This window comes from Chelonoidis abingdonii, chromosome 1 (genome assembly GCF_003597395.2).
Source record: "Chelonoidis abingdonii isolate Lonesome George chromosome 1, CheloAbing_2.0, whole genome shotgun sequence".
Taxonomy (NCBI): Eukaryota; Metazoa; Chordata; order Testudines; family Testudinidae; genus Chelonoidis; species Chelonoidis abingdonii.
In genome coordinates, this window is record NC_133769.1 from 85,449,241 (window position 1) to 85,462,492 (window position 13,252).

The 13,252-nt window shown below is 41.9% G+C and overlaps 1 protein-coding gene across 1 annotated transcript in view; it reads right to left on the reverse strand.

Annotated features, from left to right (window-relative positions):
* Positions 1-766: 766 nt before the first annotated feature.
* EPYC (epiphycan) overlaps positions 767-13,252 on the reverse strand; it is a 29,495-nt gene continuing 17,009 nt past the window's right edge. Inside the window, exons 3-6 of the mRNA XM_032765160.1 lie at positions 6,833-6,991; positions 4,801-5,003; positions 3,395-3,490; positions 767-937 (exon numbers count right to left, since the gene is read on the reverse strand). Of these exons, the coding sequence (XP_032621051.1) occupies positions 767-937; positions 3,395-3,490; positions 4,801-5,003; positions 6,833-6,991 (629 nt within the window). The remainder of the gene's footprint in view (positions 938-3,394; positions 3,491-4,800; positions 5,004-6,832; positions 6,992-13,252) is intronic.

Below are 13,252 nucleotides of genomic sequence, written 5' to 3' on the forward strand. Positions count from 1 at the left end.
GTTCTAGCCCTGTGGATCCTCCCCTTAGGCTGGGGGGAGGTCCTTTAGAAGTGGGCGGGCTTCGCCCGCCCACCCCTGGGATGCCAATAGGCTAACATACCTGTTTCTCAGTACTTTACTGTAGCCATCTGGCCTTGCCCCATCACAAAAGGCACTGAGAAGCATTTTATGTACATTTATTTACTTGTATATGTTTATTCTTCACATTTTGGTATTGATGCAAGGGAAGGGTCAATATTTTCCAAATATTTTGGAATTATATTAGTATTTCTCCAAAACAATTTGGTGCTTTAGAAAACAAGTAGAAAGCAAAGATTTGTATTTCACTGAGAGTATGAAGCCAATTAGAATGAAAATGTCATGGATATAGATCTTATGTACATGCATTTTGTGTTATTCATTTATTGTGTTATAATTAAGTTAAATCTATATATAATTATTAAATTTTAGCATGCGTACGTTGCATCTGTTTGCATCCAAGCTATACATTTTCTGTTATTCTGATCCCCCTTTTCTATATATTCAATGCAGTTGTTGTATTATATGCATTGGTATCTATAGCATTGCACAGTCTATATTTTAGTACATCTTTTAGCATTTCACATTATTGTTTGTCTCTTTCATTAATTTAATTACTGATTAAAAGCCTGTCAAATGAATGAGCTTTGAAAATAATATTCATTGGGCTTTCTGAAGCAATAACTTGTTCATTTGTCATAGACACTACAGCAAGTAGTCAAACGACAGTGCTGGCCACTGTCGAAGCTTAGATGAGGCTACCAATTGGCAGACGGGGTAGGCACATGTAAGCAGAAGGAGTCTTGCTCAAATTGATGGGATTGCCATCCAGTCTGATGTCTTCTAGAGCTCTACGGGCATAAGTAACATCTTTCATTTTGCAGAAAGTGTCTTCATGCATCTCCTGAATGTTGTTGTTCTAAAAAGAAAAGCAAAAATATCCATAAAGACAAAAGTATGTGTTTGACAATAATTGTCTTTGAAAACCAATTTATTGACGCATTTTCTGTGTTGTAAAAAGAAAGTAACATAAGCACAAAGGACCAGGTTGTCTCCCAGACTGAGCGCCTCTGCACTGCTCACAGTGCAAAAGAGAGATTCTGGCTGCAGATAGACAACTGACAATTCTCCCAGCTAGAGGGAGCTCTCAACTGATATAAAACTGCAACCTGAAATAACTCCTCACACTCTGGGGAAAAAGCCAAGAAGACAAGGTGGAGCAAGGTGGGAAAGTGACAGACCAGAGCAATTACAGCTGGAAAATAATGCCCAGAGTTCAACCCAAAGAATCATGGAACTATAACCAGCCCCTTGACATCCTCAGACCCCTCAACTTGCCAAGGCACAGATCTGGAAAACAATGTTTGTCACAGGCCCTAAATAAAGGGATTACACACCCACAATTCATGCAGGAAGCTTAAAATGCTGTGGGATTCATTTGTTTAGTGTAACTAACTCTTCCTGTAACCCCAGCTTTGTGATTCTTTTTCTGAGGTAAACAATTTTCACCAATAAAAATGATAGGACACCAAATTTGTGTAGGACATAGATAATTTTAGAACTAAAATGACATGTCTCAAAATGAGGAGCATCTAACCACTATAGAGATCCCCTCCCACACTTTTGTGCCAGCCAGATATTGGTGCAGGAAAGAATGCAGCTTGTTGCCTGTCTGTACAATTGTTCAATATGTAATGGTTTATATTCCCCCAGTTTAGCAATGTGCAACCAATAGAATGGATTAACATTGTTAGAATACATTTATTCTATACAGGTCTTTATAAAATAAGTAATGGAGATATCCTACCTCCATTGGATACCAAGGTCATTGAATCCAGCCCCCTGCCTTCACTAGCAGGACCAAGTATTGATTTTTGCTCTAGATCTCTAAATGGGCCCCTCAAGGATTGAGCTCATAACCCTGGGTTTAGCAGGCCAATGCTCAAATCACTGAGCTATTCCTCCCTACCCCCCATTTTATTTTTTAAAAAGTATGAATCAAAGTAGGAATATGCAATGGGGTATTTACCACACACCAGCCAAGAAGGGATTCATGATGCTGAGGAGAGGCCAATTTATCTGATAGCCTGCACCTGGGGAAGAGCCAGACGTTGAAGAACTGATTGAAGATGGAGCCCAGCTGGAGAGGAACAGGACGGCCTAGTATAAAGCTAGTAAGTTGACAGCAGAAAAGGGATGAATGATGGGGAGTCTGAGGCTATGGATTTCAGTAGTCTGTAGTTTCTCCCTGAAAGGAAGGAGTTTGAGCTGGTACACCCAAAGAGTGGGGAGCCAGAAGCTGTAGGAAGGAAATCCAGGGAAAGACCCAACAGAGCCTGAGGGAAAGCAGACTACAGTTGCCAGGTATAGGGTCCCTGGGCTAGAACCTGGAATAGCAGGTGGACTTAGGTTCCCTTACTAGCCACAGGAGAAGTGGCACAGACCAGGCAGCAGAATTCAGACTGCCTAGGATGGTTGTCAAGTAAGACTTTCCTACCCTGGAAGGGGAGGGCTATAGTGACCTGGCTGGAGGGCTAAGCATGAAGACAGAGCACCCTAAGTCAAAGTGTAAGAAAGAGTGGTGGCAGGGATGCAGCAAGCAGTACAATGGGGTGTTGGACCTGTAAAAAGCTAATCCTCAGAGCATCTAAGAGAAGGTACCACCTAGTGGTGAGTAAAGCGCCCCATGACAAACGATAAAATGGTTTTGCTAGACTTATGTTCTTATGTTCCGAATTGTGGGCCAGCTCCTGCATTGGGGTGAATAAAAATATCTCTATTGCCTACACTAAATTATATCAGTGGAGAATCTGGCCCATTATGTTCGAATATATATACTTTGCACAGATAAGTTTTAATGATTCATAACCAGAGGGACTACTGTTTGGACAGGGCCAGCTCCAGGCCCCCCACACCAAGAGCGTGCTTGGGGAAGCATGCCATGGGAGGCGCTCTGCTGGTTGGAGGGTCCACTGGTCCCGTGGCTTCGGTGGAGCTGCGGGACCAGCAGACCCTCCGCAGGCACGCCTGCGGGAGGTCCACCGGAGCTGTGGGACTGGCAAGTGGCAGAGCGCCCCCCACAGGATGCCGCCGTGCTTGGGGCAGCAAAATGTCTAGAGTTGCCCCTGTGTTTGTATTATTCAAATTTCATTTTTTGTCACCTGACTCTGAAATGAGTAGAAAGAGAGTGAATTTCATGGAATCAATATCCCAATTAGCTTAAAGTTTCAGATGTCCCATGATCCATTTTGGATAATAAGAGTTTACCTGAAGCTTGAAAAAAAACAAACCAGTAAGCACTAATATTGGTTTGCCCTCCCAGTTATATCTATTGTTCTGTTTTGCTATTAAAAAATCAATTATTTTTGTAATCTACCTGAAGATGAAGAGCTTGGAGGCTTTCAGGGAGTGGGAGTGGGATGTGATCCAGGTTATTGTCAGTGATGTAAAGATGATGCAGATCAACCATATCCTGGAAGAGAAGGAAGGGGAGTGTTTTCCAAAAAACTAGAATTTTGTAGAATCTCCAAGAAGGAGACAGTAAGCTTTATATCCACCTTTGCAATGAGAAACTGATCTCACCAATTCCTTTTAAATCAACATGACTCTACGTTTTAAAAAAATTACATTGAAATATAGATAGGAACATGCATTGCCAAGATCAGTTACTATCAGAGATCAGCTGTCTTGGTAAAGCAACTGAGAATGGCAAATAAATATTTAAGTGAAGTCTTCACCTCACCATTGTGTCAAAATGAACATACTATCCATCCTAGCTTCTGCAGAAAGCTCTTCCTTTGGGCCTGCTTTTTTTCTTAGAGGAGTCATCAGGTTATTGTTTGGCAGAAATCAATTTTGTTCAAGCAAAATGTATCTAAATAATAATCTTTACCCCCCACCCCCAAAAGTAAGATGGACTCCTGCATATCAACAGTGGCAAGTCTGGGATAAGCAGTATCTTCTAATTACACCAAGGTACAGACTATCAGGACTCATGAGTTCTCATCCCTTATGATCATCTTGGGGATGTCAATAAACCACTCTGTCTCAATTCACCCATCTATAAAACAGGCATAAGACTATATACCTATTTCACTGGTTGTGAATTCATTAACATTTGCCAAGCTCTTTGAGACTCTAGGATGACAGGTGTGTATGTATGGAATAGTGGGGCAGATTTTCTCCCATGTCTGAGACCAACTTGAATGCATGAGTGTGAGGCCATCAGGGAGCCTGGGGGCTGGGTTGTGCATTTCCCATCTCACGCTAGGTGTTAGGCTGAGAGGAAGTAGTTGGTGCAGGAGCTGATTCTGCAAAATTTGTTACGCTGTCTGAGAGCCATTTTCCCATGAAAGAATTTATAGCTGATCAAGTACAGCTAGAATCTATCTCCTTTGGGACAACTGGACAGTATATATGAGTCAGATCAGGCATGAGAATCTAGCCCACTATTTTCATTATTTAGATGTATTAAAATCGAGGCCCGGATTGTGATTTAGTGATGTGCCTGGAGTAAGGGGCAGCACATGATAGTTTTGCTACCTGGAGGAAGGGTGTCACTCAGTAAGTTGCAGTCTACATGCTGTTCCAGAGAAGGAGTTAACATATATGCTCCAAAATGTGCGTTCTACAAAGTGCTGGTATAGCTACGCTGCTGAGCAAATTGGACAGAGAGCCAAGGCTCTGCCCGCCCACAAAGGTGGACATAGTACTCTGTGCTCTGGAAAGGCCATAATTTCACCCAGAGAGGAGGAGAGATTTTTCTGTCAATCTCAAACTCACTTTAAATGCTTCTTCCTTTATTCCTTTGCGGCCAAGCCTGTTGTTACTAACATCAATGAATGTGAGGGAAGGCGGTAACTCAGGAAGCTGCCTTATCTTGTTATCGCGGAGCACTAACTCCTGAAGCTGGGGCAGCTCCCTGAAGGCATCTTCATCGATCTCGGATATAAAATTTGATGTCAGATCAATGCTCTTTAAATTGTCTGGTAGAGAAAATTAATAAAATATTTAGAGCACTCCAGAACTTATTTCTGACTGTCTTAAAACCTAAAAGGTGGGGGGGGAAAGCAAATGCATTTTAATTACATATGAACATTGCCTGGTATGATATTTAGTTATACACATGTACCTGTATGGTAGAGCATTGATTACTCCTCCCAGTGGTCTTTAACAATGCAGTAATCCCAATTTGAGGCTTGAAGAACTTTACCTCTCCTGAAAGGGCCCAGCTTCCATTAATAATGAGCGCAAATGCAATTTATGGGAGCTTCAAGAGCAGAACATAATTCTAGGAGGTCCAGTAAGCTCCTTTAGTGGGCTGGGGGGTGTCTTTCATTGAGAGCAAAATTATACAATTGGGGGAAAAAATATATTTTTGAGAGATTCTGAGGAGAGCTGGTTAAAAAAAGTATCTTATGAAATTGAATAAAAAAGACTCCTTTTGTTCAAAATGTTTCATAATTGAAAAATTTCAGAATGAAATGTCAAATTCTCTAAACTTTCTGAAATTTTTAAAGTTTTTCAGAGCAAAATATTTTTCATACTGGAAAAAGGAAAGGAGGGAGGTTAAAAAAGTGTTTCCATCCAAACATTTTCATTACCCACTTCCTCCTTTTTTTCTACCTTTTTCCAGTAGAAAAGAGTAAAAAGTGATAATGGGTTTTGATTTTTGTTTTTTTCTACCAAAATGAAGCAATTTTTCATAAACAAAACCAAAATATGTTTTTTTTCATTTGGTTAAAGTATTTTCCATTAAAAGGGGAGAAGGGTTCCATAAAAAAATTCCCTAGGTTGATTGCGAGCCTGATAGTGTCTCTGGATATTGTAAACATGTTTGAGATGAGCAGTCTTACTTGATAAGAATACATTTGTGTTACTTTGTCAAACAGGGCATTTTCAATTGAATATAAAAGTAATGATTAATTTTTAAGTACACTACTTTAATGGTTCAGTACTGGTGTTTCACTTCGTAACCAAAGTCACTCAGGACAAGATTTTCAATATTGGGTGGCTAAAGTTGGGTTCCCAGAAACTGGCTTGATTTCAAAAGTTTTCAGTACCCAATATTTTGGTTTTGTTTATGAAAAATTGCTTCATTTTGGTCGGAAAAAACAAATCAAAACCCATTATCACTTTTTGCTCTTTTCTACTGGCAAAAGGCAGAAAGAAGGGCTCTGAACTTTTGTGAAAACCAGACCTCTTTAAGGCCTCATAAGTTGCTTACCTAAAAAATGGAGAGACTCAAAATCCCTAGTTGATTTTTCACAATTTAGGCCTCAAGGAGCCTAACTTTAGCACGTTTTTGAAAATCATAGCCTCAATATTTTCTTTTCCATAAAGGTTTCCTGTTCATACCAGAGCAAACCAATAAATATCTTTAAACGAAGAAACTTCTTTAAGCTTTTACATAGATTCCTTTCCTTTCTTACTCTTGCTAATTACTGGATATACTGCCTAAATGATAATTGCTTTCTTTAAAGAAAACTAAACACTGTACTTTAAATTCTGAGTTTTTTCCCCTTTAACATTGATTAGAAATGCTAGCAAGTGAATAGATAAACAGTCAATTATTTGTATTGTACTATTTGCACTAATTCTAGGATTGAATTTTAATGAATCTAAGTCAAGCTACTAAAGGGTTAGATCTTAATACAGCAAAGCATTTTACCAAATGCTAAACTTTCAGCATGTGTCCCACTGACATCAGTGATTTGACATAAGATTATATAAGACAGTTTACCACTTAAAATGGTATGAAGCGAAAAAGGAAAAAAGAAAGGGAAACCAGCTGCATCAGAACTGTCATCCATACTTTGATTAGCAAAGTCATTTTTGTTGATCTTTTTGATTCTGTTATAGCGAGAGTAGAAATGGGTGGTTTTCTTGGGCAGTGGAGGAACAGCATCGAGTTCATGATCATCACAGTAGACTGTGGTCCCCAGACATGTACACAGAAGGCAAGTCGGAAGACCTATGAAAAAATTAAAGGAAAGCAATTATGTGAAGAAAAATGTGCATATGCAGTGAGAATATTAAGATTGGGTCACTTTTATAAAAGCTATATTAAGAATTTGGTATTATCATCAAGAAAATAACAGTGCTTAATTTGTGCCAGGGCCTCCCAGGGCTGAGGACTGGCACCTCTAGGATTGGCAGTTCATAGCCCTGGCACTACTGGGCTTGCCGCATCAGTTATGAAAGTAAAAACATTGCTTGAGCCCTGGCACCTTTCATTACAGAATAAACACTGGAAAATAGCACATTGTGCAATAAGTGTAGAACATATGTTCCAGATATTCCTTCCAAACTTGAAGGTTTTTAATGTTGTATACTTTAGCCTGTTTGACTTATTGATGATGGTGATAGAAATTAAAGGAACTGTAGCTGTTAACATATGTGTTTCTCAGAATATAAAATAAATCAAATAACCCTACAGTAGCTGACATTTTTATTCTGTGCTTCTAAAAAAGTATATGTATACATGGGATCCTATTCACAAAGAGTGAGATTCCTCCATGGTGTGAAGGTTGATGGGAAAGCCTCTACAGCACTTAAACCTCATACAAGGGATGAGCAGGGGCACAAGGAGGTGGCCCCTGTGCAGGCGGGTCCCTGAGCACATCTACACACAGAGTAAAGGATCTTCCCAACTGGCTCATTGGTGAGTGGGTCAGCTGAGAAGGTGATGAAAGGGGCAGGCCAGGAACATCCCATGGGAACTATTCTTTATGCAGATCCAATGGCTTCAACATCCTGGACGACCAGTGCAAATGGCGAGTGGCTGCTCCTCCAACCCACAGGCTGGAGAGATCCATCTCCATCCACTCTCGCTGCTCTCTAACTGCAAAGAGACCACAATTCACAAGGTGAAGTAATGGACAGTAAAACCAAGTATGTATGCAGGGCTGGTGCAACCATTTAGGTGACCTAGGCGGTTACCTAGAGTGCTGGCATTTGGGGGGTGCCATTTTCTTTGGCAGTGACTGCGGCAGCTGGATCTTTGGTTGCCCCGGTCGCCATCAGAATTTAGGCAGAAGGAGCTGGGCAGGGTAGTGCGGGGAGGGCCTCCTGCAGCAAGTGGGGGGGGGGCAGCACGCAGGGGAACTCCTGTCCTAGCTCACTCCTGTTCCACCACCTCCCCGAGCACGCTGTCACTGTGTCACTTCTTCCGCCTCTCAAGCTTGCAGCACCAATCAGCTTAGGGGGGTACCTCAGGGCAGGGGGGACCTGCTGTGGGGGTGGGGGTGCCTCAGGGCAGGGGCACAGGGGAGGAGGGCGCAAGGTGGAAGTTTCACCTAGGGCGTGAAACATCCTTGCACCGGCCCTGTGTGTATGTGTGTAAGGGGAGGTGGTTTGGCCCTTTATTTATTGAGATTAATGCCTCTAGAAGGGAGAACAAAAGATGCTAGCTTTCCTTAGGCAAATTGGTCAGTTGCTGCCGTCTCTAAACTTCCTTGTTTGGGAAGAGCAACAAAGAGGGTTTTGGTGAAGCTGTTCTCATGCCAGCTGGAGTCTTCTGATTTTCCTGTCTCTGTTCAGTCTGGCTTTCTGCTAGTGGCAAAAGAATCACATTGCATTCATTGATAGGAGTGGCTTCCTCTCTCAGGAAAGACAGTTAAATATCCATGTTGATTCCTTTAGCTCTGGCAGCAGCCTTTAGTGCCATTGGCTATTGGTTACACCCTGCTGGGATAGATGAAATCTCCTTCCTCTTTGATTTATGAGATGGTTGGGCTAGAGGAATCAATTGCTTATCCCCTTTGAGAATTCTCTTATGTAAAGTTCTGTTCTGTCACCTCCTCCTATTCAGTGTGTTTGGAAGGCTGCTGGGGATGCTTGTGGCTTTTTATTAGCAGTAGTATGTGGATGATACCCAGCTCTTTTTCATTTTTTATTGGACCCAAATGGTACAGCCTCTCTGCTTTCCAAGGGTCTGGCTGTAAGAAAGGCATGGATGAGATTAGCTGATTAAAAGTCAGTCCAGATAAAATGAAGGTGATGCTTACAGGTAAAGGGGAAGCATGTAGATGGTATGCCAAAGATGAGGGGGGGGGATGTGTGTGGCTCACTATATATGGGTGGTCCTGGATCCCTTAGGGCTTCTTGATTTCCAGCTTATAGTAGTGACCAAAATGCCTTTTTCATCTATTTTTTTATTGGAAAATAGTGGACACTAATCCTCTGAATACTTTGTCACAGTTACATGTCTCTGACCTCCAGATTAAATTATGACAGTGTGTTTGATATGAGGCTAACCTCTAACACCATTTGACATCTGCAGCTAGCACAGAATAAAGCTGCTTGTTTCACGTCCTAGCTATAGGGTGTATATTATGTCATCTCCAAGGATCTCACTGATTTCTCATTTGCTTTGAGGAGCAATTCAAAGTATTGACATTGATCTAGAAACCGCTGCGTGGTTTGGAAGCTCGCTCCCTCTCTTCCTAGGTGTTGTCATGACAGTTGAAGTCATTTGGAGCCATTTGGCTCAGTTCTTAGATTCATACGCTGATATACTGGGGACACTCAACTCTGCTGTACTCCCCCAGTCCTCTTCCCTGCCATGGGTACAACATTATTGATTACAATAACAAAGTGGAAAATCGGGCCCAAGCATTCTTGTCAGTCTGTTTACCTTCAATTCATGGTGCAAGGCTTGTTGTGCCTCTTCTTAGGGCTACGCTGTGGTTGTAAGCCACAAGTGTTCCACTGGGGGCAGTACAGAGCTGCACAGGCTTCTGCATGCTCAGGAGCAATACTGGGGAGATTGTCCTTCATGTGGGCATGAGCTCCCCTGAGGCTGCAGAGCGGGTGAAGAACTAACATAATTATATGGGGAAACTGAGCCTTGAATCCTTACACATCCCAGACATCCCCTGGTCCTGTGGCATTCCCAGAAGAGCAGAAGGTTTAAAATTTCAGTGGAATGGATCAAGTTCCTTTGATTGTCAGATTTCCATGAATGGTCACAATGGATACAATCCATATTGTGTGCAAATTTCATTCTTCCTATAATTTTGATTACAAAGGTTAGGTACGTGAACTGGAATTCATCCTCTCATTTATCTGTATGAGTTACCGCTGGACAATCCTCTTGGTGTCTTTAATGGCTAATTCCTTTCTTGGATTGAAAAGTCTTATTTAACAGTGGCTTGACATGATATGGCCAGTCAAAACTTAGTGCTTCAAAGTTCAATGTAATGGAACTCATTGAACATGAACTTAATACACAGTAATATGAAACATCTAAGTTACTGATAGATTCCTCTGGTGATTAAAACTGTGATAAGAACATCAGCCACAATAACTGCAATCCACTTTCATAAGAGTTTTATATGAGAAATAGAATTAATTTGACATTTCCTTCTTAAGGTTATGAGATTATAGTCACACTGAACTCCTCAAATGCTATGCTACCCTAAAGATTCAAATGTGGTGGCTTTGAAACTTATTACAGTTACTTAAGTTTAGTTCCGTAAACAGTATCTTTTGGATGATTGTTGAGGAAATGAGTTTTTTAGAGGCTTATAGAGACAGGATATCAATTTCCTTCCCATTGTTTTTTAATTAACATTTCTGATCCAGAAGCTTGACATCAGGAAAGATTTCTCATCCCTTGAGCTAAAACTGCTTGAAAGATGTGCATTTGCAAAGAAAACATTTAGCTGCTCCAGGAGGAACATGAAAATCGAAACTTAAGCCATTTCACCTCATTCACAAAAGGTTCCTACTAAAGGTGTGGGATATGGAAGGCTAGAGTGGGTCCTTTTCCCAATATTTCCTCCACAGAGCCACACTATGGAAATCGTGTGCTTGGCCAGATGGCCTTCCAACCATTTTGAATAGTGAATATTAGTGGGCATGTGTAAATCCCTGAAACCTAACATTTCACTGATTAAAAGTATAAATATTCCTGCTCCACCTAATCTGTTTCTCACCTGTTTTGGCCATGGAACCAACTGAGCATTTTGAGCTGGATAGTTTTGTTTGTCAAATTTATTTGGTCAGTGTGGCAGGGCAGGGGTAAAACCCCTTTAAAGCCCTGTCAAAATACTGGCTACAGCCTGCTGTCTGGCCAGTAGGCCAGGGGTAGAGATGCAGGGAGCCCAGCTGCAAGCCCTAATGAGGGCTGGCTCAGATGAAAGTGCTGGGCTAAGTAGTGACAGCCGGGCTGAGGCAGGAGAAGGTTGTAAAAGCCCTGGGCAAACATTAGTGGGGAGGCTAGCCTGGGAGGAGAAAGGAGGGCAGTATCTCTGTCTCCTTGCCAATAAGGACACCTCAAGGTCCCGGAGACCCTAGGGAGGGTCTGTGGGGCACTAACTATTGGGGGATCTTGGCACTACACAAGCACTGTAAGTAAAGACACTGGGGTGATTAAACAAAAGAGGGTGTGGACAGTCTTTATTAAACAAGCCTAAACACAGGGTTCAGGCACAAGTGGGAGAGCCTGCGCTCACCCTGTGACTGTCAGTTTTACTAAACAGTTCAGTTAGCAATGTGGTTAGTGAAAGTTAGTGGAACTTACCATTTTAAAAGTACTTATTGGATCGGCTTTTAGGTTTTTTTTGTTGTTGCCTGTTTTGGCTTGATCCCTCTTGGCCAAGTAGGATAACAAGGCTTGTTTCTGTAAAAAGGTTAATCGCTGAAGACCTTGATAATTGCTAGCAGTGCCTAGCTGAGGGACATCCCTCCAAGGGCATAGTAGGTCTGCTACTTGCTCTCTTAAGGCAAGCAGAGAGAGGAGCCACAGGCGAAAATCTTCCCTTATTCTGGAACCTTTGTCTGCAGTGCTCAGGGATCCAGGAGAAATATCTTAGAGGCAAACTTCACTCCAGCCTGCCCTCTTGCCTTCTCTCCCACTGGGTTATTTGACCTAGCTTCAAGGAGCAAGCCTGATACAGAGAGGTGTAAGTTACACGCCCTCAAACCTCCTTGAATCAGTTGTAGTGAATCTGGGCCTAAGTAAGTTTAGAGTAAAGCTGTTTGGAAAAAAAAAATACTTTTTTTTTTCTGGCAAAAAATGCCATTTTGTGAAAACAATGTTCTTGAAAATGTTTCAATTTCAAGTAAAATGGTTTCTCGGATCTAGAATATAGAAATGGCCACAGACTTTAGAATGGCTAGCAGTGTGGTGATCAAGGCACTCACATAAGCAGTTGAAGACCCCGATTCCAGTCCCCATTTCAAATGACATTATTGATGAGTGCCATTATCACTGGGCTACAGAGTCAGTCTGTCTGTCTGCTCCAGTGGCTATTTATACATAGTGGAACAGCTTCAACAGGAGAAATTGAGAGGGAGAGAGAGACTGCCTCTATAGCCTCCAACTCACCTGGTCTGTAGGAGACCTACCTTCAAGTCTCTGTACTGCCTCATTCAGAGTATCAATCTGAGCCTTGATCTCACACATCCCAGGTGAGTACCCTTCTCATTGATGTGTTGGCTATTCTGGGGTGGGGCTCATTTTTTTGTGTGAAAAAATATCAAAAGGGTTTTGATTTCATTCCTCATTGGAGTCAAAACAAATATTAAAGTCTTTAAACTTTTCATGAAATGGAGTTGTTGTTTCCCAACCAGGCTTAGTTCAGAGTCTTAGATAGCCAACCTACACAAGACTTTGCAGCTAAAACAGGGATAGACTTTCGCCTCTTCTCCCGCCTTGGGGACTACTACTTCTCCTGGACTGGTGTGGATTTAGGAGGCAAGGGACTCTGAAGTGGATTCAGGAAGAGAAGGTGGAGCTCCTGGGTCTCTCAGCCTTCCTGTTAGTTGGCAGAGCAGCACCAACACCTGACATAAGAACTGGTGTTCCAGCCAGGTGTTCCCTATCGACATTTTCGAAAGGAAGATCTTTCTGCTAGATCCTCCTTAGTCCCTGGTGAAGTATGACAGATTCATAATACATAACATGGGAAGTTTTGCATAACAACTTTTTTGAAAGGTTTCAAAATCTAAAATGGAGAAAATTGCATTGGATATTTCAGAATTGTCTAGAGAACCTCCCACCCCCATTTTGTTTTGAATCAGTACAGGTTCTTTATCCTGGCAGAGTCCAACTGGTGGCATTTAAAAAAATTGGGTCTGGGAGTGATTCCATTCCATTCACTAAACAAACACATTTGGAAATAGGAACACTTCTCTTTTGTCCCCCTAGGCACTCAGATATCATGTTGATGGGCAGGGTACAAAACAGAATCTGCAGGCTCTTCCCTGGCTGCATCTCTATCGCCGC